This window comes from Epinephelus fuscoguttatus, linkage group LG7 (genome assembly GCF_011397635.1).
Source record: "Epinephelus fuscoguttatus linkage group LG7, E.fuscoguttatus.final_Chr_v1".
In the NCBI taxonomy this organism is placed as follows: domain Eukaryota; kingdom Metazoa; phylum Chordata; class Actinopteri; order Perciformes; family Serranidae; genus Epinephelus; species Epinephelus fuscoguttatus.
In genome coordinates this window covers 18,558,219-18,579,649 of record NC_064758.1, presented here as the reverse complement: position 1 = coordinate 18,579,649, position 21,431 = coordinate 18,558,219, and the positions used below count along the sequence as shown (strand labels likewise).

Sequence of the window (21,431 nt, the reverse complement as noted above, 5' to 3'; positions counted from 1 at the left end):
ACATTTTATAATTGTTGTGAAATCACCCAGGAGAGGATAAGATACATAATTCATTTATCATAACTTTTTGTGCATTAAACATTAATAAACAACTTCATGGTGCCTGGTATGTGTGATACTTTGACTTGGATCAACCATCTATTCCTGACCTGTGCTTCCATCACTCTCTCCACAGGTCAAACAGCCCCCGCCAGTCACCTAATCCGAGTGGAGGGGAATAACCTATGTCAGTACGTGGATGATCCTGTAACTGGCCGGCAGAGTGTCTACTTGCCGTATGAGGCTCCACAGGTTGGTGCTTCATCTGTTACTCTGTATCATGGAGACAAGCAATGCATTGTACCTCAGGGACTGGACTCAAACATCAGGAATTATGGTCTGGAGTGAATGTACAAAATATTTGGGATATGTAATCTTTTCATGGAGTATACTGATGAGGTTAAGACTCTGTGATTTCCATTATACCAGTTAAAAGGAGGTGTTGTGTTGATGGCAAATAGATGCCGGCAGAGAAAGCCTTTGAAAAATGAGATGTTAAATGTGGAATGTGCAAATGTTTTACACTTCCCAATACTGAAAGATGTCCCTAATATTTTGCACATTCAGCCCAAATGTAGTTGTTCAAGACACAGAATGGATCAGTCAAGCTTCTACCAAAGAAACAACCAATTTCAGTGGGGTATTTCATGGGAAGCATGTCTATAAATAAAGATGCCGGGCAAGTCCAAACAAGCACAAGAGTGAGAAATCGTCATGTCTATGATTGCACCTGAGGAGGTTAATGAAAAAGCTCAATTGTCTTGCCTCACACCAGATTGCACTGCAACACTGCTCTCTGGTGGTGGATTGAGAAACTTCTTCTAAAATGGGAGGCTCGGTCGTGTGCTGATGTGCAGATAGAGAGAAACAGTTTGAGCCACAAGACCAAACCAAAAAGCAAATAAGCAAACCATTTATAGGTGGGCTTCACTGTTTTGTGTTTCAGGTGGGGACTGAGTTCACCACCATCCTGTATAACTTCATGTGCAACAGCAGCTGTGTTGGCGGGATGAACAGGAGACCCATCCTGATTATCATCACCTTGGAAACCAGGGAGTAAGTCAGCAATTCATGATTCGACAGTTTAAACAGGGTTACAAGCAATTCTCAGTGCTTTGTCATGCGCTTTATTTTAATTCTTTCTGGTACTTCTTGGATTTAAGAATTTGCATATGTTTTACGACATGTTAGAGAACCTATATTTTCTTAACAAACATCATCTGATGTATGTTTTCTATCCCCAACCATCTCTGCAGTGGTCAAGTGTTGGGCAGAAGGTCGTTTGAAGGTCGGATATGCGCATGTCCCGGCCGAGACCGCAAAGCAGATGAGGACCACTTCAGGGAACAACAGGCCCTGAATGAGAGTGTGGCCAAAAATGGCAGTGCCAACAAACGCAGTGAGTTTAATAGAATTAAATGACACGTTCATGTTAACCACACATTTAACTGATTAAGTGACTCTGAAGTATTTGTCTTGCTGGATGGCTGCTGGTGTACATTCAATCAGCACTGACCACAATGGTCCAAGATATCTCCACCCTCCAAAAGACTAAGATTGTGTGAGAAACCTGTTTGATCATAATTCTGTTTCTGTCGTCTGCAGACTTCAAACAGAGTCCGCCAAATATTCCAAGTCCGAATATTAACATGAGGAAGAGGCGGCATGGAGAAGAAGAGATTTACTATATTCCTGTAAGAGCCTTTCAAACACTTTGCTATCTGATGTATGCCATTTTCACTCTTTAAATAGTCAAATTCTTTCATGTGGCAGTATGTGGAAATATTTATGCTAACTGCAAGAGAGTCAAAAAGCATTGTATGAAACACTGAAAACAAAAATACCATTTTTATGCAGACTCACCAGTCATTATTCCCTGACTGCCTAATGTTATATTATTGCATGTGTTGTGTTTGTGTGCAGGTTCGTGGTCGGGAGAACTTTGAGCTGCTGATGAAGATTAAAGACAGTTTGGAGCTGGTGGAGCTAGTGCCACAGCCACTGGTGGACTCCTACAGACAACAAACACAGCAGCAGCTTCTGCAGAGACCGTGAGTCACTCCTGCACTAACATATGCACAAGCACATAGACAGCTGCTGGTACACATGCATACACATACACACACATTCCGTACATGAAGGTGTGACTGAAAAGATTAGATCAGCCCAAACACACACACACACACATACAAAAAGGCACATAAACAGCATGCAGATTTTTTATGTCTAGTTTTTCAGCTGGAGTCTATGAGTACAATGAAGGAAAGAAGTTATAAACTCAGAATAGAGTGATCCTCACAAAAAGCTAAATTTAAAGTTTTGCCGCCTTCGTCAAACTGTTGCGAAGTGTTTTTGCACTACCTAACACACAGCCACACACAAGGCTTTTCATACTGCTCTTAGCCCTAAGCTGAGGGAGCTGTTAGTCTGGGGCTGAGAAAGCGTTTACAGTGACACAACCTTGACTCATTCCAGGTAGGCTAACCCCATCTTTAGCCTTGGCCCTGCTTTGGAGCAGGGTTATCCAGGGCTAAAAGCTGCCAGTGTGAAACAAGGCTAAGTAAACCACAGAATTTTAGAACGTTGACATGAATTATGTGTTCCACCTGACATTTAACCCAGGGCTAGGAGAAGTGCAGTATGAATGGTAAAGCCCTTGGCTTATGTTAAGCCTGGGTTGACAATGTGAGGGTGCTTTCACAACTGCCCGGTTTGGTTCGGTTCAATTAAACTCAAGTTCGCTTGCCTCCTAAGTGCAGTTGTTTTGGGCAGGTGTGAACACAGCAATCACACTCGGGTGCGCACCAAAACAACCACACCGAGACCTTCTTGAAGAGGTGGTCTCGGTCCGGTTACAAACAATCTCTGGTGCAGTTTGTTTGTGGTGAGAACGTGTACCGACCTCGAACTGAACCAACTGCAGTCACATGACACATTGTGTGGGTTAAACATGAGCATGTTACAGTCCTGGAGTATTATTGTGCGCCTCCTCCTGTACTGCCTTAATATGTGCATTCGGCGCATCCAATCCCTCAAAACATTTCAAACTATATGGTTTGACTAAAATGGACAATGTCAAAAGAGCTCCAGCAACACTTGTGGTATGGAAAGAAACTTTATTGACCGACGCGTTTCGGCTTGTGGCCTTCATCAGGGTCATCAAGAAACATATTGCACACATCATTTAAATAGGTTCATTTGAAATTGAAAAAGTAGAAAAAAAAAAAATGCATGCATGTGACCAATTCTATGCATCCACATATATATATCTCAGCCAATCAATCACTAATAAAGGTGAGTGTGTTGGAAGCACATGAGACAAAAATCACTAATTGAAAAATCCTCATTCATGAGAAAAAGGAGAGAAGCATTTTGGATTTAGTATCTGAAATGTCTCTTCCCACAGGGTATGAATGAGGATTTTTCAAGTAGTGATTTTTTATAGTGGGTTTTATGTGTGTTTTATCTAGTTCTATTTACAAAATGTACTCTTTACAATGTTTAGTATGATGTGTTTTATCTAGTGTATTTACAAAATGTACTCTTTACAATGTTTAGTATGATATTATCTTTTTATCTTTTAATATTTTATTATTTTTGGCTGTCTTTGCTGGTCCTTTTTTCTTCTTTTTATTATTATTATTATTATTATTATTTATTTATTTATTTTTATTTTTATTATTATTATTTTTCTTTTATCGTTTTGTAATTTTTGTTCATTTTTTCTCTGTACAGCACTTCAGATCTCCTCATGTTACTGCTCTCTAGTTCATGACCAAACATGGTGTTTTCTACACCTCTGCTAGACACTCCCCTTACTTCTCTGGCAGTTCTGATTGGTCCAAATGTCTCATGTGCTTCCAACACACTCACCTTTATTAGTGATTGATTGGCTGAGATATATATATGTGGATGCATAGGATTGGTCACATGCATGCATTTTTTTATTTTTTTCTACTTTTTCAATTTCAAATGAACCTATTTAAATGATGTGTGCAATATGTTTCTTGATGACCCTGATGAAGACCACAAGCCGAAACGTGTCGGTCAATAACGTTTCTTTCCATACCACAAGTGTTGCTGGAGCTCTTTTGATATTCTTCAGTGTTTCCTCACTCTCCATGCACCTTGTGAATCGGTGAAGTTGTGCCAGAAACCACTTTCTACCTCAACTAAAATGGACAATGACAGCAATATAGTCCACGATGACCAGCGCTAAAATCAACCTGCGTAGTTGTCCCTCCATTGTGACATTAGAAAGTGTCACATTTATCTTGCAGGTGTACTCTTCTTCAATGTTTTATTTACTTCCTGGAGTTTTCCTGCGTGGATATTCTGACCAATCAAGGGCAACTTTTGCTTGTAAATGCTGCTGTGAGAACACAAATCAACTCGAGGCAGTTATGCAACTTCATAAAAAAATTAGTCCCTGATTCGGACCAAAGCAAGACAACTCTATGTCTGAAAGCCCCCTTAAAGGGGTTAAGTAAGCCCAGGATCAACCCCTAGCCCAGGGATAAAGATAGCCCTGGGCCAAGAGAGCACAGTGTGAAAGGTCTAACGTGAATCCTCTAATCTCACCAACATTCTCTTCTTTTCTCTAGGAGCCACATAGCATCCCCCTCCTCTTACTCTCCACTGTCCAACATGAACAAGCTCCATGCCCACGGAGGCCTCAACAAATCAGCCTCGGTCAACCAGCTGGTGGGGCAGCAGCCCCAGCAACACCACACTGCCCCCACCTCCATACCTCATATGGGTGAGCATCTATATGTGTCATTCAAATCAAATCAGATGAACTCATTAAGCAGGTTTCAAACCAATTTGCTATAAAGTTTTCTAACCAGAAAATATCAATACCAAGTCAGCCTATTTATCATTTCATTCATTTGCCATTATTCATTGATCACCACTCCCTTTCTCACAGGTTCAAACATGCTCAACAGCCACCACATGCAGGGAAATGGTGATATGAACGGAGGCCACGGCAGTCAGACTTTAGTGTCTGCCTCCCACTGCAGCCCGCCCCCTCCGTATAACCCTGACCCCAGCCTAGTCAGGTACCTCACCCTCCAATGACACTCCTTCTTTATCCTCCTGTAAAGGGCCAGCAGACAATCAGATGCACTTGTTGGGTTAAATATGAATGGGTGTCATGTCGATGCCAATACGGCTACTTTTTTTGGCCATGTTCGTACAAATTTCGTCAAACAGGTTTTTGGAAAAGTTGCTAATTTGCAGCAAAATGTGTCTAGATGGAAATGTGTTAAGCAGTCAGTTTGCTTTGATTATGGCTGCTTTGTAAAGGCTTGCAGTTACATTACAAATCTCCTTGCAACCACGGCTGATGTCATAATGCGGGTCTACTGGAGAGTTGGCTGCATGGAAAACTGGAAAGATGTTACCTTGAAAGGTTGTGTTAAGGAGAGTGTGTTGACGCTAATGTTTTAAGTAAAAGCAAGTGTGTATTGGTATGTTTGATTCCAGACTTTGCCCCCATAGAAAAAAACGTTCCTGTCCCCAATACTACAAGAATAGTCTAAAAGTGTCTGTCTTTGTCTTTGTTAGCCAGCGAAAAGTAATTTACAAAACAATTGCTATTCTTGCCAAAGCTACTTCCTATCCAGTCTAAATCAGATGTGTTGATCAGCTCCCATTCAAAAACAGCACATTAATCATGTCTGTTTACTCTGCTCATTCAGCCAAGCTGCTCCAGACTTGTAGACCTCCACTATGGCTGCCAGAGGGTTTGTTATGTCACCCAAAAGCCCAAAACTGTGTGATACACTTTAGATTTAAAATTATTCACACTGTCACTGTTTATACAGCCATCCTTTGCAATGCACTACATCGAATTTTCTTCTAAAGAAATTTCCATTGTTTAAGTTCTGTTTAATTTAAAACTTTTTTTTCATATTTTTTTCTAAGATAATGTGTCAATGCAGTCATTTTAATACTTAGACTTTGCTTTTGCAATTTTAACATTTTTGATACAGCAGACTTTGTCCACCTTTTTGGTTTCTAGATTGTCATGTTTATTGTACAGTTAAATTGTACAGCTAGCTTCTTTATTCGACTACATTGTATGTTGCCAAAACGTCAACATTTCATGTATTTATAATAAAGGTTCTTCATCAAAGCAAGAATGGCCTTATGAATCATTAATATAAATGCATGTTTATGGTTTTACTTTCACTGCATCTATCAAGATGTAACATTCCTGTAAACATGAGGCTAGATCTGTGCCGTAATTCTTTCACTAAGCTTTGAACTAAAGTGATATTAGCTTGAGTGGATTGTGACGTAACATAACTGAATAAGATGCTTTACTATTCAGTTTTGTCTAAAACTAAATACTGACCCTAATTATCAAGATGGGATTTTTTTTATTCTACTCAAGCATACCTAGGCTTTTCATCTGTGTTACTAGAGTTGATTTTTATATTATAGTCCTACTTTTAGCCGTGTAGCTGTGGTCCAATGGCAGTCTAAGCAGCCCTGCTTTTCTCCCCTTACAGTTTTCTAACCAGTCTGGGCTGTCAGAACTTCATTGAATACTTCACCTCCCAAGGCCTCCAGTCTATCTACCATCTCCAGACTCTCTCCATGGAGGTAATCACTCCCTTCCTGCACTCACAACCTCACAGCGAAAATAACTTTTTCCGTACATCAGCTTCACAGACAACAAAGGGGGAAAAGGGGAAAAGGAAACAGTAAAGGAAAGAACAAACAATGACGAACATAAAACAGTTATCCAAAAAATAAAAATAAAGAGAAGAAACATTTTTGAAAAGGCAATCATTTTGCCTAATCGCACCCTGTGTGACCCAGGCCTCCAGGAAATGTGCCGGGCTTTGAAGCCAATTCTCATAGTGGCCAAACAGTGGTACTGCAATTTCCAGGGTCCATTACGTGATGCTTTTGTTCCCAAAAAGACTTTTTCCCATAGACTTAAATTGGGAAAGAGACATCTGTAAATCTGTGGATACATTTTTTTGAGCATCACAACGCCCCGCAAAATAACTCCACCACTGAGAACAGTTGTAAAGTCTAAAAGAGCTGCAAGACTGAATTATTTTATCCCCATTCAAGTTAGTGGAGCACTAAACTAGAAGTCCGCCACTCAGGTGTCCTCGGCAGCCGTAAGTCTCTAGTGCAGCTGCTCTATGGGCCCAATGATGTGGAAGCAGCGCCGATCTTCTGGGTAATTTCATACCGCAGAAAAAGAGCTTTTCTCGCTTGAATGAATGGGGGCCCGCAGCCAATGCTTTGTCCAGGTCTCTTAATACATCCATGGTGTGACCACTAGTGATGATGTACAGAGCAGGCCCCATATTATTTGTGTCTATAAGCAAACATGCGGATGCACTCTTTGGTTATCTTATTGGTTATCTTCTTTGTAGTTTTCTCCCACGTTCTTACACTTCTCCAATGCCTAACTTTGTGATGTCACCAGGATTTAGGTGCACTGAAGATACCGGAGCAGTCCCGCCTTGCCATCTGGCGAGGTCTGCAAGACATGAAACAAGGTGCTCCCCTCCAACTGCCTGCCTCCACTCATCACCATGACTATCATGGCCAGCAGCTTCTTCGCTCCAGCAGCAACATGACTGCCTCTGCCATGGCGGCCATCGGGGCTGCCAGTGGGGAACTCCAACGTCAGCGCGTCATGGAGGCTGTGCACTTTCGTGTCCGCCACACCATCACCATTCCCAACAGGTCAGGGGTCGTTGGGACGTCAGGGATGGCAGCAGCTACTGATGAGTGGGCTGACTTTGGTTTCGACATGCCCGATTGCAAGCTGTCACGCAACAAGCACTCCATCAAGGAGGAGTTCATGGACAGTGATGTTCAATGAGCCTGAAGAGAACCTCTTTGGACTGGTTTTCCAATATGACTGTCAGCAGCAGCCTATTTACAAAGTAAAAGCATGTGGATACAGTCTTTCAGTGTGCTTTCAGGTGTTGCTGTCATATTTCGGTCAGTGATATTGCAGAGAATCAAGTTCAATTTTGACTGTGGGACATTTCAGTGTGTTAATGCACCTTCCTGTGCAGTCTAGTTTGTGCTTGAACAATTGTTTCATCCAGAAGACTGAACATGAGATTACACAAAAGGACGTCTCAAGTCTAATTAGCAAATACCATTGTGGTAATATAGCATTGTCAAGACCACGCTAAACACAAACGGACTGGACTATACTTTTTGGGACTCTGATAAATGCATGTTAATAAATGTTGAGTTTTTTTCTGGAAAACTAGAATATTGTTTAGTTGCGCTGTGCAATAATAAGTAACACATTTTTCTTTTACAGCATCCAGTTACATTTATAGTGAACGAAAAATGTAGCAATTGCACAATCACAAATGTCAGAGTGGATGAATCACCGTTTCACAACTTGCTAGTTTCAGTTTTGTGTTTGAATATGCAAAAGTAGTTCTCAGCTGACTTATTTATTGTTCTTACAGTTTTCCCTCACTTGTATAAATGTATATACTGTATGTTGTAAATGTTTTGGACTAGATGTGGTTGTAAAGGGGTATGTAGATTCAAAATGTTGTATCTCCTGTTCAAACCAAATGTAAAGAATTGGATGATAAATCTGGTAAAAACTCACACCTATGGTAACTCATATTCATGTATATTTTTAATGGCTATGATAATGTGATGACCTCTAGTTTAGTATACGCTTATCATTTCATTGTTTAAAATTTGCTTAATGGGCTTTGGTATTAATTGTGTGTATTCATGAAAGCTAATGGAAATCACAGTCAACACGTAAGATCAGAAGTTAGACATTGTATCCATTACTTTTTCAGGAAATACTGTAATTCTTGTATAGAAACATGTTGCAAAACAGGTGAGAGACAAACTATCAAAACAGTATTATATCTTAATAACTGGGATCTAATCGTGATTGTGAATAACATTAAGAATAGCATCCCTGTTTACCAAGACATTAGAAAAGACCGTAGCATTTTTGTCCTTCTCTGTGTATATTTGAAAACCTTGCAGGGCAAGGTCCTCACATATTGATGACCATAGCTAGTTGTGTACCTAGTATGTATCTTCATGGCACTTGTTTGTGGATATTTAATAGCAACATTCCAGTTTTATGTCTAGATTGCCATCCATAATGATTAATCATGGTGCAATTCTAGTAACAGTGTCAAAAATGTGTTTGTAGTAACTACTTGACTTTGTAACATGATAATTTGTACCTGTTTTATATCCATTTTCTTTACAAAAGCCTTCTCACTTACAAAGATAAACATACTTTCACCCACTAACCACCAACTGGTCAAATAAGAGCACTTTAATGCTTTAAAAGTAAAGCAGTTTAGGATTATTTGTGCTTATGATCAGTATTATGCATAACCACAATGTGAATAGAAATAGTGCTTGTTTTAATATACCTGGTAAGGTTGTTTTTTTTTTTTGTCACCAGTTTTGTAAAGATTAATACGTGTACCTATATGACTACTGCTGTTCATCTGTGTCCAGAAAAGATTGTTAAGTACAGTGTTTTATTTTTCTTTCTTAAAATCTTAGATATTAAAATATTTGCCTTCCTCTGGGGGACTGTTTTAATGCATTCATTTTTTTTTTAATATTTATTTATTTTACTTGTGATTTTTAACAAAAACATACGGGCAGATTTGAAAGCCATGTTTTCTATAAAAGGTTGTTTTCTTTAAAAATTAGTAAAATTACACCATTTATCATATCCAGAGACTGTAAAAACAAAAAGTATTGTTGGATTTCTGACAGTCCTTGAACACATCATAAAACAAAAAACAACCAAATCTGAGCTTAAAAGGTGATATGTCATCAAAATCACTTCATCTCATTTAAAATCTGGTCAAAAATAAACTGTTTGCCCTAACCACCAAAAAACAACCAAAAAACAGCTTTTTCCCAACTTCCAGATTTTAACTGTTAAACATCAAAGGGTACGTTTTAAAAATCTAATGACTAATTTATTATAGAAGGCGCATCATGCATTTTCTGCCAGTCACCTAGAGAGGGTCAAGAAAAATATTTGTACATCAGTGGAGGGTTACAAAACACACACCCCAGCCACCCCCCTCTGATAAGTAAAGAACAGTCCCTCATGTGTCTCTTTATCAAAGTTAAAAAAAAAAAAAAAAAAAGGTTGAAGACTAATTACTGGTCTGAGTTTCATTTGAATGGACATTAAACTTCATTGTCAACATTGCGAGACGCACCGTAAATTAGTTATATTATATTACTAACATAGGGAAGTGCGTTCATGTGTTTGTTCATGGCATAGACTGTATAAAAATAGATTCATGGCAATAGGCGGAAGTCTTCAATAATCGAGAGCAGTTCATCGATTATTTTCTGGGCTCAACTATCCCTCCTGCCGTCAGCTCGAAACCTCGCGGAAGTACTGACGTGTTCACACCAGTTTGCACGAGAAGTGGCTAGTTTAGCTAGCTAGGTAGAGCCGGGTAGTGACACAGCGGCCGTATCAGGTAAGAAAAGACTGTCATTGATTATTTTCACCGTAATCGCAGCCACAACCAAGAGACGCAGACAGGTATTGAAACTAAGAAACACATTTTAAAACGAGTGTATCATTCAGTGAGTGCAGATGTGGTCAACTTACAAGAGAATGGTTTTTATTTCTAACCGGGCTAGCTGGCTAGCTGGCTAGCTGTGAAGCCGTTGGCAACGTAATACCGTATCTCCGGAAGTGAGTTGTCAGATTGTCGCATTCCTTGCTGGTATTTGTAGTTCAATATTTTCCTTATAAACGTAAATTGTAATGGAAAGAGGGCGAAACATGAACTACATTTTCTTTTGACAGGATTTTAATAGACGGTACACTGCAGCTGTGTGAAATGTAGGTATATAAATGCATTTACGGGCCAAAAAGGGTCGATTGAATCCTTAGTAAAACTACACAACCCACACGAGCAGTAATTTGGGCCAAAGGGCAATGTACATTTAGATGGCTAGTTAGCTATTTCTAGGGCTAATTTGTAAGCTAACGAAACTAAACTTTAAAATAATATCATTGACGAAACCTAAGTAACAGTTGTTGCGTGATTTTTTTCGATACTATCCACGTCATGGTTTTCCCAAAGAGCCTGTTGTGAGAATTATGATTTATTAGCTGCCTTCCTGACTGCCTAAGCCTGTTAGCTAGGTATGCAGCTAACGTTAGCCACAACCACGAACAGCTCTACACGGTCTTGCCTCTCTTTGGCTAATGTTGCATGTCAAAAATGAATCATTAAAAGGCCCTATAATCGCAACAGCAACACACTACGAGCTGCGATTAAGTGTATCTGAAACACAACCCCAGGCTTCAGTGTTTAAGGTGGACAACCAGCTAACGAGCCAAGAAAATGTATGATCCACTCGTTACGAAGTCAACGGATGTCGGAGAAGTCCAAAGTGAAAGTAGCCGAAATATGTCGCTATTGGTCGCATTGTTTTAACATCGTCACTTAGCTTGTTAGCTTTTACAGAGCCACAACTAGGTTTTATTCTCCAGGCCATTTCGCCTAATGCCCGTAATCTACATGGATATCATTCTGATCTCCTCTTCCACTTGTGCGTGTGTACCTGACTGTCAAACAGCTGCCTATCCTATCCACATCATCACCGCTGAAAGAGTGTATGACACAGAGACTGCCACTAGTTTCTGGTCTTTATAGGTCCAAACAGCTTGTCCTCTTTTTAAAGCTGATCCCAAATTTCAGTAGTCATATCTTCTTCTTAACTATTCTTCCTGGATGTGTTACAGTGCCTTTAGTAAAAAGCAGGCATAAAGTCTATATTGAATTGAGAGCACACCATACTGTACTGCTGCATACTGTTTATGCAGAAATATACATGTCCTCCTCAACTATTTAATCATTTCTCAGGAGCACTTTCAGTGCACCAGGTGATCACTATTAGTACTGTGTCTTTATTATGAATTCATGTTGTGAACTCTGTGGTATTAATGTCCTGTAACTGCCATAATCGCTTTCTATATTACAGATCCCCTTAGGTCTATCGTTTGAAAAGGCTTTGCACAAGGGTAGATTATTGTAAAACATGATACCATAAAATGTATTTATTTTTGAAGAATATCCAAAAATAACAAGTTCCCAAATTCAAGGAAATTAAGTACATTTCACAGTCATCCATACTAAGAAGTCAAACATGACAGAAGGGGAAAGTAAACATTAGTGAAGCAAATGTTAACATGTGTCTTGTCTCTTTACAATGAGAATGTAGGCTGGAAACAGTTCCACCATTCTGTCTTACAAACTTGGTTACATAGCCAATACTCCCAAGAGTGTTAGATGTGCATGCTTGACAATGGTACTGCCCACTGCAGCTTATAAAGTCTGTTCCAGTAAGACTAGTCAAGCAGCATAGATTCATGCAATACTAATTACAATTCTTTTCTTTTTTTTTTTTTTTCACTGGCAGAATGTCAGAAGGGGACAGTGTCGGGGAGTCAATCCATGGGAAACCATCTGTAGTCGCTGCCTTTTTCACACGGATTGGACAGGTAACATATTTATTACTCAGATCACACATATATCATTTCAAGGAGTTCCAAGGAGTCTGCCATGTTGTTCTAGAGTAGCTCAGAACAGACAAACCAAACATTCGCTCTAGATAGGGCCATTTGTGTGGCGTCTGCCACCATAGTTCTTTTGGTCAGTCAGGCTAAGAAAGACATGGATTCAAGGGTCAGGGGACACAAATTAAAATATATTCTTAAGTACAATTCGGACGGGAGTAGTTTTACATAGGGATGTGGACTAATGTCAGTTTACCACAGGATGTCTGTAATCTAAATGTACGATTCACACGGGACAAGAAATCTCCGTAATTCTCCCAGGGATGGGAGTGGTAACTCGGTGAGCGCCCTGGCATCACCTCCCTGTCCTGATGTGTATGCTACGTTGCTTCCTGTAAGCATCAGCTGAAGGATAATCATAATTAATGATTAGCCCAATATGAAATATTGCCCATGATCAGGATTGTGTGTACACAACGATTAGCAATATAGGTTTATATTAGGCCTACCTAACACAACGAGAAGTCTTGTGGTTCTGAAAAGTGCTTTCTTCTTGACCTTTTTGATTGGTCTCCCACGTAGGGCTATGTGATCATTAGAAGAATGTCCACTATCATGACTGCCGACAACACCGAATGCTTCTTCAAGTGCCTCCATCATCGAAAAAACGCAGAAAACTAGATGTATACGCGGAAAAATGGTTGTAAACAGGACATGACTAAATATTTACATGCATTTTTACAGAGGATCGCGTTCGCACGGGATTAATATTACATGAGGTATTTTCTCCGGACCGTTTTACAGAGGGTAAGTTTTTACTGACATTGTCCGTAATGATCACAAATATGGCGCGTTCGGACGGGACTAAAATTCCTGGTAATAATTACTTTACCCCACGTATCCATGTTAAACTAATCCCATCCGAATAGGGCTTATACGGTGAGTAGAAAGTTGAGCAATGATCATGGGATGGTCAGTTAATGTTCAGTATCACTGTATCTCCACAAAGTATTTTACCTAAGGTTGTGTCTTACTTGTCTGTAAGTGATATTCTCTACCTCTGATGGCTACTTATTGTTTCCTTCTCCTGACTGACAGGTCTATCAGTCATGGCTAGACAAGTCAACGCCGTTCTATGCAGTGCGATGGGCAGCTACTCTACTACTTACAGCTGTCTACATGATCAGAGTGTACATACTACAGGTAATTGTTAATTTCTGTATTTTTTTCCTAATATACTACAGTGTTCTTTGCTTAGTGAAGTCAGCAGGTGTAAGCCATGAGAGTTGTAAGTAGTTGTAACAGCAACACAGTTAGAAAAAGAAAATGTCCAGTTTTTTTTTGTTGGTGAGATATGTTCACTCACCTCTACTAATTATTTCACTAGTAGTTTGTGCTGTTGTTGTACTGGATTGCATTATATTGATGGCTCATTTAGGGCTGGGCAACATATCGATATTATATTGATATTGTTATTTGAGACTAGATGTTATCTTGGATTTTGGAGATCATAGTATCATAGCGTTGTCTTTACCTGGTTCTAAAGGCTGCATTATAGTATTGTAGTTTCCTGAATTTACCAGACTGTTTTAGCTGTTCTATTATTTGCCTTTACCCACTTATGTCAACATAACTGATAATTATTTGTTGAAAATATCATTGTGTTAATATTTTGTAAAAGCACCAAAAGTCAACACTACATTATTGTTGCAATATTGATATAGGTATTTGGTCAGAAATATTAAAAATGTTTTTTCTCCGTATCATTTAGCCCTTGGTTTTTGCTGATTTTCACCAAAGGTGAAAGACTGGCTGAGGGATGGGTGCAGTGACTGTGTTTTTTTCTTTTTTTTTTTTTTATGTGACTCACCTGTCTTATGTGTGATATGCATTTGAAATTCTTTGTCTACTCGCCTCCTCTGTTTCCATGAAAATGTTCTTGCTCATGCTCAGTTGTGTACATAATTGTTACTAACAAAGGTGCGCATTCATGTTCACTAGCTGCCCAGAAAGCCTGTTAATGTGGTGATGTTCCTTATGCTGCTTTTCAGGGCTGGTATATAGTAACATATGCTTTGGGAATCTACCATCTCAACCTGTTCATTGCTTTTCTATCGCCAAAAGTGGATCCTTCACTGCTTGACGAAGGCAAGTTGACTCAAATAAATCTTATCTTTTTTGTGTAAGGTGGTCATGTTGTGTACTTGGCAGTAGATTCTGTTAGGGTTGTTACCTGCCCGTTCATTTAGGCTTTTATCACAGAGTCACACATTTTGTCAAGTATCAAAAGGTACTAAGAAAGCTTTGCCATACACAACACAGGAATGCATCACTTTATTTGTCATGAAAGCTTTCGCATTACAAATAGTTAAAGAATCTTGGTTGGAAGTGTGTAATACTTTTTAACAAAGAAATGGATAGATCTATACAAAGAAAAAAAACACTCAATCCACAAAGTCAAATTTGTCATCCAAGGAAATAAAATTTCAGCCATACTATTTATTACCAAGTGATCCTTTGGAGGCAAAGTGCAAGCACATAACAGCAGCAGTGACTGCAGAGTTCCACAAACTATTGTGAAGTAGTTTGTTCCCCTTATGTGGCCCCAACAAGCTGTTCCTTTATACCTAAATTGTTATTATATTTTAAAAACATTTCATACCAGTGCCAGTCCCACAGTAATTGAGTTTATTAAAGAAGGTAAAACATGAATATATATGAATACTTTTGATCCGATAGTGGTTTAACCTTTGGCTTGTACATTCTTGGTCTTAATGCTTGGTCGTGATTGAAGATTCCATGTTTTTTATCAACCACAACATCACTCTATAACTTATCCCTCATGCAGATGAGGGCCCATCCCTTCCTACCAAGCAGAACGAGGAGTTCCGCCCTTTCATCAGGAGGTTGCCTGAATTCAAATTCTGGTGAGTCCAGCTCATTGCCTGGCTATCTATTGTTGACAACCGCAAAGTCATTGCAAATGATATTCTATGGAGTGACCTGTGTGGTCAAAGTTTAAGTCATGAAGATCTCATTTGTAGAGGATGCAGCATTTTAGCATAAACCAAACATAATGGATTGAATCTGTGTGTAATTCCCTGTGACCCTATGTGATCTTACATTCTCATCTCAGTTGAATTTCTACCTTATTCCTTTCATCTATAGACCATCCTCAAAGCATTACACTGTCCTAAAGAGATATTAAATATAAAAATGTAGACTTTACCCCAAGGCTGGCTTGACAAACTTTGACCTGAAAGTTTTAGCAGTTTTACTCATTATAAATATGGTCTATCAACAAAAATGCCACTAGTTGAGGATCAAGTCTGCATTTCTCTGCGCTCTGCTGTTTACAGTTTGTGTTTAACCTCTCCTGACTACCATTTGTCTATGCAAACTCTGCCTTCTTGTGTACTAAAACAGGAAGAGAGGAAAGTTGTTTTGCATCAGTCATGCAGCTGGTGTTTTCATAGCATTTGAAAAGATAATCTTTGGTTCCTCTTTCCTTGTGGTTCAAATAAATGGCCGTGTTGTTTTTTGTTGCGATAACTGTAATAGTACTGAATAGCGTATTCACGAGTTGTTCATTACAACACATTGAAATATTAAGTTTATCCAACAGTCTTTTGTTGCTGTTTGTCAAATTTGTTTTCCACTTGTCCTCTCCTGCATTTTCCAATATGGATTAATTTCGTATTACAGACTCATAAATCCCTTCCTCACCTTACTCTCCCTTCACTGATTCCAAAATGAAACGTCCTTTAGTGTCTAGAATCCATGCCACATTCAGTAAATGACTGTGGGTTGAGGATGTCGTTAATTTGTGCTTCTTCAATTTCACAAATGTAGTTGCACTGTTTTAACTGAGGTTATGTAACTTTTCTTGTCAGGCATTCGGCGACAAAAGGCATCGTCATCGCCATGATTTGCACATTTTTTGAAGCCTTCAACGTGCCAGTGTTCTGGCCTATTCTTGTAATGTACTTCATCATGCTCTTCTGCATCACCATGAAGAGGCAGATCAAGGTAAGAAGCATACACTGACCGACACACTATAGTACATGCACTGCATACACTGACACTGCAGCTGTACTGGAGTCATGCAAACAGTGCAGTCTATCCACAAAGTGATCTTTGGATTACACAGAAGATATATCGCTCGGGATGAATGTAGAACTCGAGAAGCTAATCTATTCATCATGGACCACAAACATGAGTTGTACGAAATGTCCAGACTATAATGTTCAACCCAAAAATTAAAGAAAAGATGACTCAACAATTCTCTGAAAAAGCTTTTACCAAAACTAAACATCTTAAAAATTTTGTGTGTAACTTCTTACATGTAATAATCGCTTCTTATTGACAACAGATGAACAGATTGTAAAGTAACTTGAAAAGTGAGATGTTCCCCGACTTATCAGTCGCCTGTAACAGCTCTGTATCCAGACTCCTGAAGCTGGTTTGCAAATGACTTTATCAGCTTTCATTACAAAGCAACCAACGTGAGATCCATGCAGTGTAGCAGCTAGCAGCTAACAGCTAGCTGGATAGCCTTAGCTTGCTTGCTCGCTAACTAACTATCGCTAGCAGCACTATGTTAGTGGATTTGTCAGTTGGCTAGCTTGTTAAATTACTGCACCAGCTAATGTGATCCACAGTACTAACTTGTGTATTATGACAAATGGTGGTGATTTAGCCAACAATAAATGGAGTAACGGTACAAAGCGCGTTCTAGCCAATAGCATTGTGGTGGTGGTGGTGTTGGTGGTTGGCGGCACTTGATAAGCCAACTGCAACCTAAGATAAGATTAGCTAGCTAAGTACAAAGTTGCGCTGCATGCAGGGTTGGGATGGGAAATTAACTTTTTTGTCAGGTGTGTGAAGCAAATCTAGCAGCCACTGGTATATTTTACCTGCATTTAGGTGCATGGATCTGCAGCTGGTTGCTTCGTAATGTCAGCTGATGAAGTAATTTGCAAATGGCAAGCTACTTAGAAACATGGAGCCAATGGTCCAAAAAACGCTATTACATTATTCTAAATATGGTTGTCATTTATTTTCCAGCATTCTAGTAACATGATTCCAGTCAGTCTCGTACAGTTCACTAAAGGCCACCAGTGGCATTAATAAAAACTATTTTCTGAAAGTTACATACAGACCCTTTAACATTCACAATTGTTATGTGTTTTGAAGGGGTATTTTCTTCAACTGAAAATATTGTACAGGTGTTTCTGTAATGTCCAGTCTTCATATGCAGTGCATTTGTTTATTTGAATATCTGATTACCTCATTTAAAGCGCTAATTTCTATTTTTTAATCCACCTGATAAGACCAGTGATCATTGTGCTTCTCTATCTCGTGGGAAAATCGTAGAAATACCTGAGGCTAATTCTTCTCTTTTTCTCTCCCACCTCCTCCAGCATATGGTCAAGTACAGATACTTACCCTTCACACATGGGAAGAGGACATACAAAGGCAAGGAAGACACAGGGAAAACTTTTGCTAGTTAAAATCTCCTACTCAACCTCCCCCTCCTTCTCATTTTAAATTTATCAGTCACAGCTAGTGGGGAATGGCAAGGGTCAGAGATTCTTTTTTCTTTTTTTTTTTTGTAAGCGGGACAGTAACATGAAAACATATAAATAAAAATACGACTTTTGATCCGTGGTTCAGTGTTGGATGAGGCTATGAGCAGCATGGATCAAAGTCTGGGAATATTGCCTTTGTCTATTGGGGTAGGATTTTTTTTTTTCGTGAGGACCAGATCCTCATTTTTTAGGATTGGTCTGCATTTGTTCAGTAGTAGGTCAGACTCAGAGCTGCCTTTTGCCTTTTTAACCCCATGGGGTAAGTATAAAGTCACCAAGAAGGAACCACACTGAAAAGAAGCTGCAGTGAAATTTGTGTTTTGTTTTGTTTTTTTTTCCTTCAATGATGGTGATTCCAGTACATCTTCTCCCGAGTGAAATAAATCTGCCAACATTTGATTAATATATTGGTACCTACTTATTTGTAACAAGTTATATATTGAAAGTTAGTAGTGTTAGTTAAAAAATAACATGATTAGATGTGTAAGATGAAATCTGAAGGAAACGCAACAGTCTCCAAGTTGAATAATTTCATCTTTTGTGATAAAAGTGTGCAGCTGCTCTGGCTTACAAGTGTCTCGGCCAATTGTCCTCTGTACTACATGCAGACACGTTGGATAAATTAGTCACATTTCACTTGAATATGCATTCATGACAGGCAGAAATCATAATTCTTCCCTTGAAGTGATTACACTCTGCACAATTGATGTTTATCTTGGATTGGCAACTGATGTAATTCTGTGTATTAATTTGTTCGCGCTAGCCAGCGAAGCAAGCGTCAGTATGGATGATTATCTTGACTTTAATCTTGAGCCACCCACCACATCAGTGAATGCATAATTCAAAGCAAGTGTCACTAATCCCAGCCCATTTAGTCTCCTGTAGCCTGTAGTCTGCCTTTTTAAATCCGTTCTACTTTAGCGCCTTTGTAGAACTTAACAGATGGGATACTGTGTCATTGAGCACCCCTCTAATCCAAATTTATTTAGCATTATTTTAGGGGAAATTTTGCTTGAAATGGCAAGTCAGTGAATTCATTTCAGATTAAAAATATACACTTTGTCTTCAAAGTTCACAACCAGTATTCAAGTCCAATTCATAAGAAGGTCTAATGTGAGATAAGAGACAATTACACATTTATCCCGACGATCCTTTTCACTTTGAAACATTTACCCATCTGGATTTCAAAGCCTGGGGTCCATTCGATTTATGTAGACTAGCTGTTGTAGTACTTCATTAATCTGTGTTTACTTTGAAAAACATTACAGTAAATATAGTCATTCCAAGCAAACTTTTGTTCTCTTTCTTTTGCAGAGGAAACATAAGAAAACAGAGATTGAGAGCTTTTATTATAACAAATGGATGAAGTGGGTGGCGATCACACTTTCTTTTCTATAAACCTGTTGATTTTTTTTTTTTCCTCTCCATTTTTATCAGATTGCTGGGGATTTATCTGTCATTACTAAACTTTGATTAGCACTGTAGTAAGGGATCAAAACATTTTCCTGTAAAAAGGTTGTCTGGAGGATTTGTATATATATATATTTTAAGATATGAATTTTTTTTGAGATTATTTTTATTTTTGTTTTGTTTTTTTCTTTTCTTCTTCCAACCACCATACTGTTTCCAAGTGTTTAAATCCATTTCAGTTGAAATCAATGAAAGCAGAACTGGTTAATTGGGTTCTAGATTTGATGAATTAAATATGTTTCTCATGGATTGCATGTTATTGTTTTCTTGTGCTACAGTTAAACAAAAACTTGATTTTAATAACTTAAGTGTAATTTTTTCACTCCAAATGCTATTAAAGAGGCTGTGTCCCTTCAAACAGTACGTAGTTGTCTTGGCCTCATATTTTGTACATATTCATGACGGAGAGCTGAAGGACAAACAAATAAATTTGATCTGGGCCCGAGGTGTCGCTACTTTTCTGTTTCCTAAAGTCGATTCCCTTTCAGAACAGTTCATAGTTCACCTACTGTCTTCCAAACTCAAACGTCCATTGTTTGGTGTTAAAAAAAATACAAGAAATAAACTATGAAAAAGTGCAACAGTGATATAAACACAGATGAACAGAACTTGATATGCGCTGTAAAGCAGGCCACTCTCAGAAGGGCTAGCAGATAATTTGCTGTCGTAATATGTAACGTTCCATATTGCTGTATTCTGCATGCACTCATCACATCAGCTACACAAGGGTAACTGTCTCTATGAATCGCTTGATAACCACTAATGGGCAAGATAAGCCTTACTTGTTCAAACCTGGGCTGCTGGTAAAGAGAACGAAAAACCAAATAGCTCAAGTGTTCTGACAGAGGGCAGTCTATGTGTATCCATGAATGTTAAACATGAATATATTTCTCATTTTTGTCCTTGTCACACATCATAGATTTTAAACTTGAGTTGAAAATATACGCCGATCAGCCAAAACATTAAAACCACTGACGGTGAAGCTGGTGAAGTGAGTAACATTGAGCATTTTGTTACAATGCAATGTTCCCCTGGGGAACTTTTGGTTGGTTAGCCACTTGATGTACTCGACCCACCTGAACACCTCTACAGATCAAGTAGCGCTCCTCACGGCAACAGTACTCCCCAATGGCAGTGGCCCCCCAGCAGTAAAATGCAGTGTGGCGTGGTGCATCACACTGCTCAGGAATGGCCCAAGAACGTGACAAGGCATGGACAGAGGACCTCTGGAGGGTGTCCTGTGGTGTCTGGCTCGGATCATTTGAGACCTGTCAGTTGTGAGGTGGGGTACCAGCACTTCCCAAGATGCTCAGTCAGATTGGGGTGTGGGATATTTGGAGACCAGGTCGACACAATGAGCTTTTTGTCATGTTCCTCAGGTCATTTCTAAACAGTTTTTGTAGTGTGGCATGGCTAATTTTTCTGCTGGGGGGCCACTGCCATTGGGGAGTACCATTGCCATGGCTGGGGGTTATTTAGCAGTGAAGCGCGTCAAGTGGCATCCACATGAACACCAGAACCAAATGTCTCCCAGCAGAACATTGCATTGTAACAAAATGATCAATGTTAGCCACTTCACCTGTCAGTGGTTTTAATGTTTTGGCTGATCAGTGTATAACACATTAACATAAGTATTCAGACCCTTAAAGCTGTACTTGGTAACTTCTATAAAAAATATATTTTTGATATTTTTGCTTAAAACTGTCACTATCCACACAGTATTACATAACAAAGCTAATCTGAAAAGAAAAGAATACTAGTATTACCGCATGTGAACG

At 39.1% G+C, this 21,431-nt stretch overlaps 2 protein-coding genes across 7 annotated transcripts in view; both read left to right on the top strand.

Annotated features, from left to right (window-relative positions):
• tp73 (tumor protein p73) overlaps positions 1-9,630 on the top strand; it is a 36,411-nt gene extending 26,781 nt beyond the window's left edge. For all 4 annotated transcript variants that reach the window (XM_049581959.1, XM_049581960.1, XM_049581962.1 and 1 more), the window contains 9 exons: positions 176-291; positions 986-1,095; positions 1,296-1,438; positions 1,645-1,733; positions 1,963-2,090; positions 4,644-4,798; positions 4,967-5,099; positions 6,558-6,651; positions 7,496-9,630. In XM_049581959.1, the coding sequence (XP_049437916.1) occupies positions 176-291; positions 986-1,095; positions 1,296-1,438; positions 1,645-1,733; positions 1,963-2,090; positions 4,644-4,798; positions 4,967-5,099; positions 6,558-6,651; positions 7,496-7,897 (1,370 nt within the window). In that variant the 3' untranslated portion in view covers positions 7,898-9,630. The remainder of the gene's footprint in view (positions 1-175; positions 292-985; positions 1,096-1,295; positions 1,439-1,644; positions 1,734-1,962; positions 2,091-4,643; positions 4,799-4,966; positions 5,100-6,557; positions 6,652-7,495) is intronic.
• Positions 9,631-10,443: 813 nt separating this feature from the next.
• On the top strand, positions 10,444-20,016 carry rer1 (retention in endoplasmic reticulum sorting receptor 1). Of its 3 annotated transcripts, XM_049581974.1 has the most exons (8): positions 10,444-10,538; positions 12,496-12,577; positions 13,691-13,795; positions 14,644-14,740; positions 15,441-15,519; positions 16,486-16,621; positions 18,016-18,070; positions 19,498-20,016. In XM_049581974.1, the coding sequence occupies exons 2-8, from the start codon at positions 12,497-12,499 to the stop codon at positions 19,506-19,508; spliced, it is 564 nt and encodes a 187-aa protein (XP_049437931.1). In that variant the 5' UTR covers positions 10,444-10,538; position 12,496; the 3' UTR covers positions 19,509-20,016. The 3 variants fall into 3 exon arrangements, with proteins under 3 accessions (XP_049437931.1, XP_049437929.1, XP_049437930.1); XM_049581972.1 differs by having other exon boundaries at positions 18,016-20,016; XM_049581973.1 differs by lacking the exon at positions 10,444-10,538 and adding an exon at positions 10,847-10,909 and having other exon boundaries at positions 18,016-20,016.
• Positions 20,017-21,431: the final 1,415 nt, after the last annotated feature.

Coding starts and splice junctions, on each gene's coding strand:
- rer1 (XM_049581972.1), top strand. CDS start 12,497: ATGTCAGAAGGGGACAGTGTCGGGGAGTCAATCCATGGGAAACCATCT. Junction 13,796..14,643: donor TCAGAGTGTACATACTACAG/GTAATTGTTAAT, acceptor GCTGCTTTTCAG/GGCTGGTATATAGTAACATA. Junction 16,622..18,015: donor CCATGAAGAGGCAGATCAAG/GTAAGAAGCATA, acceptor CACCTCCTCCAG/CATATGGTCAAGTACAGATA.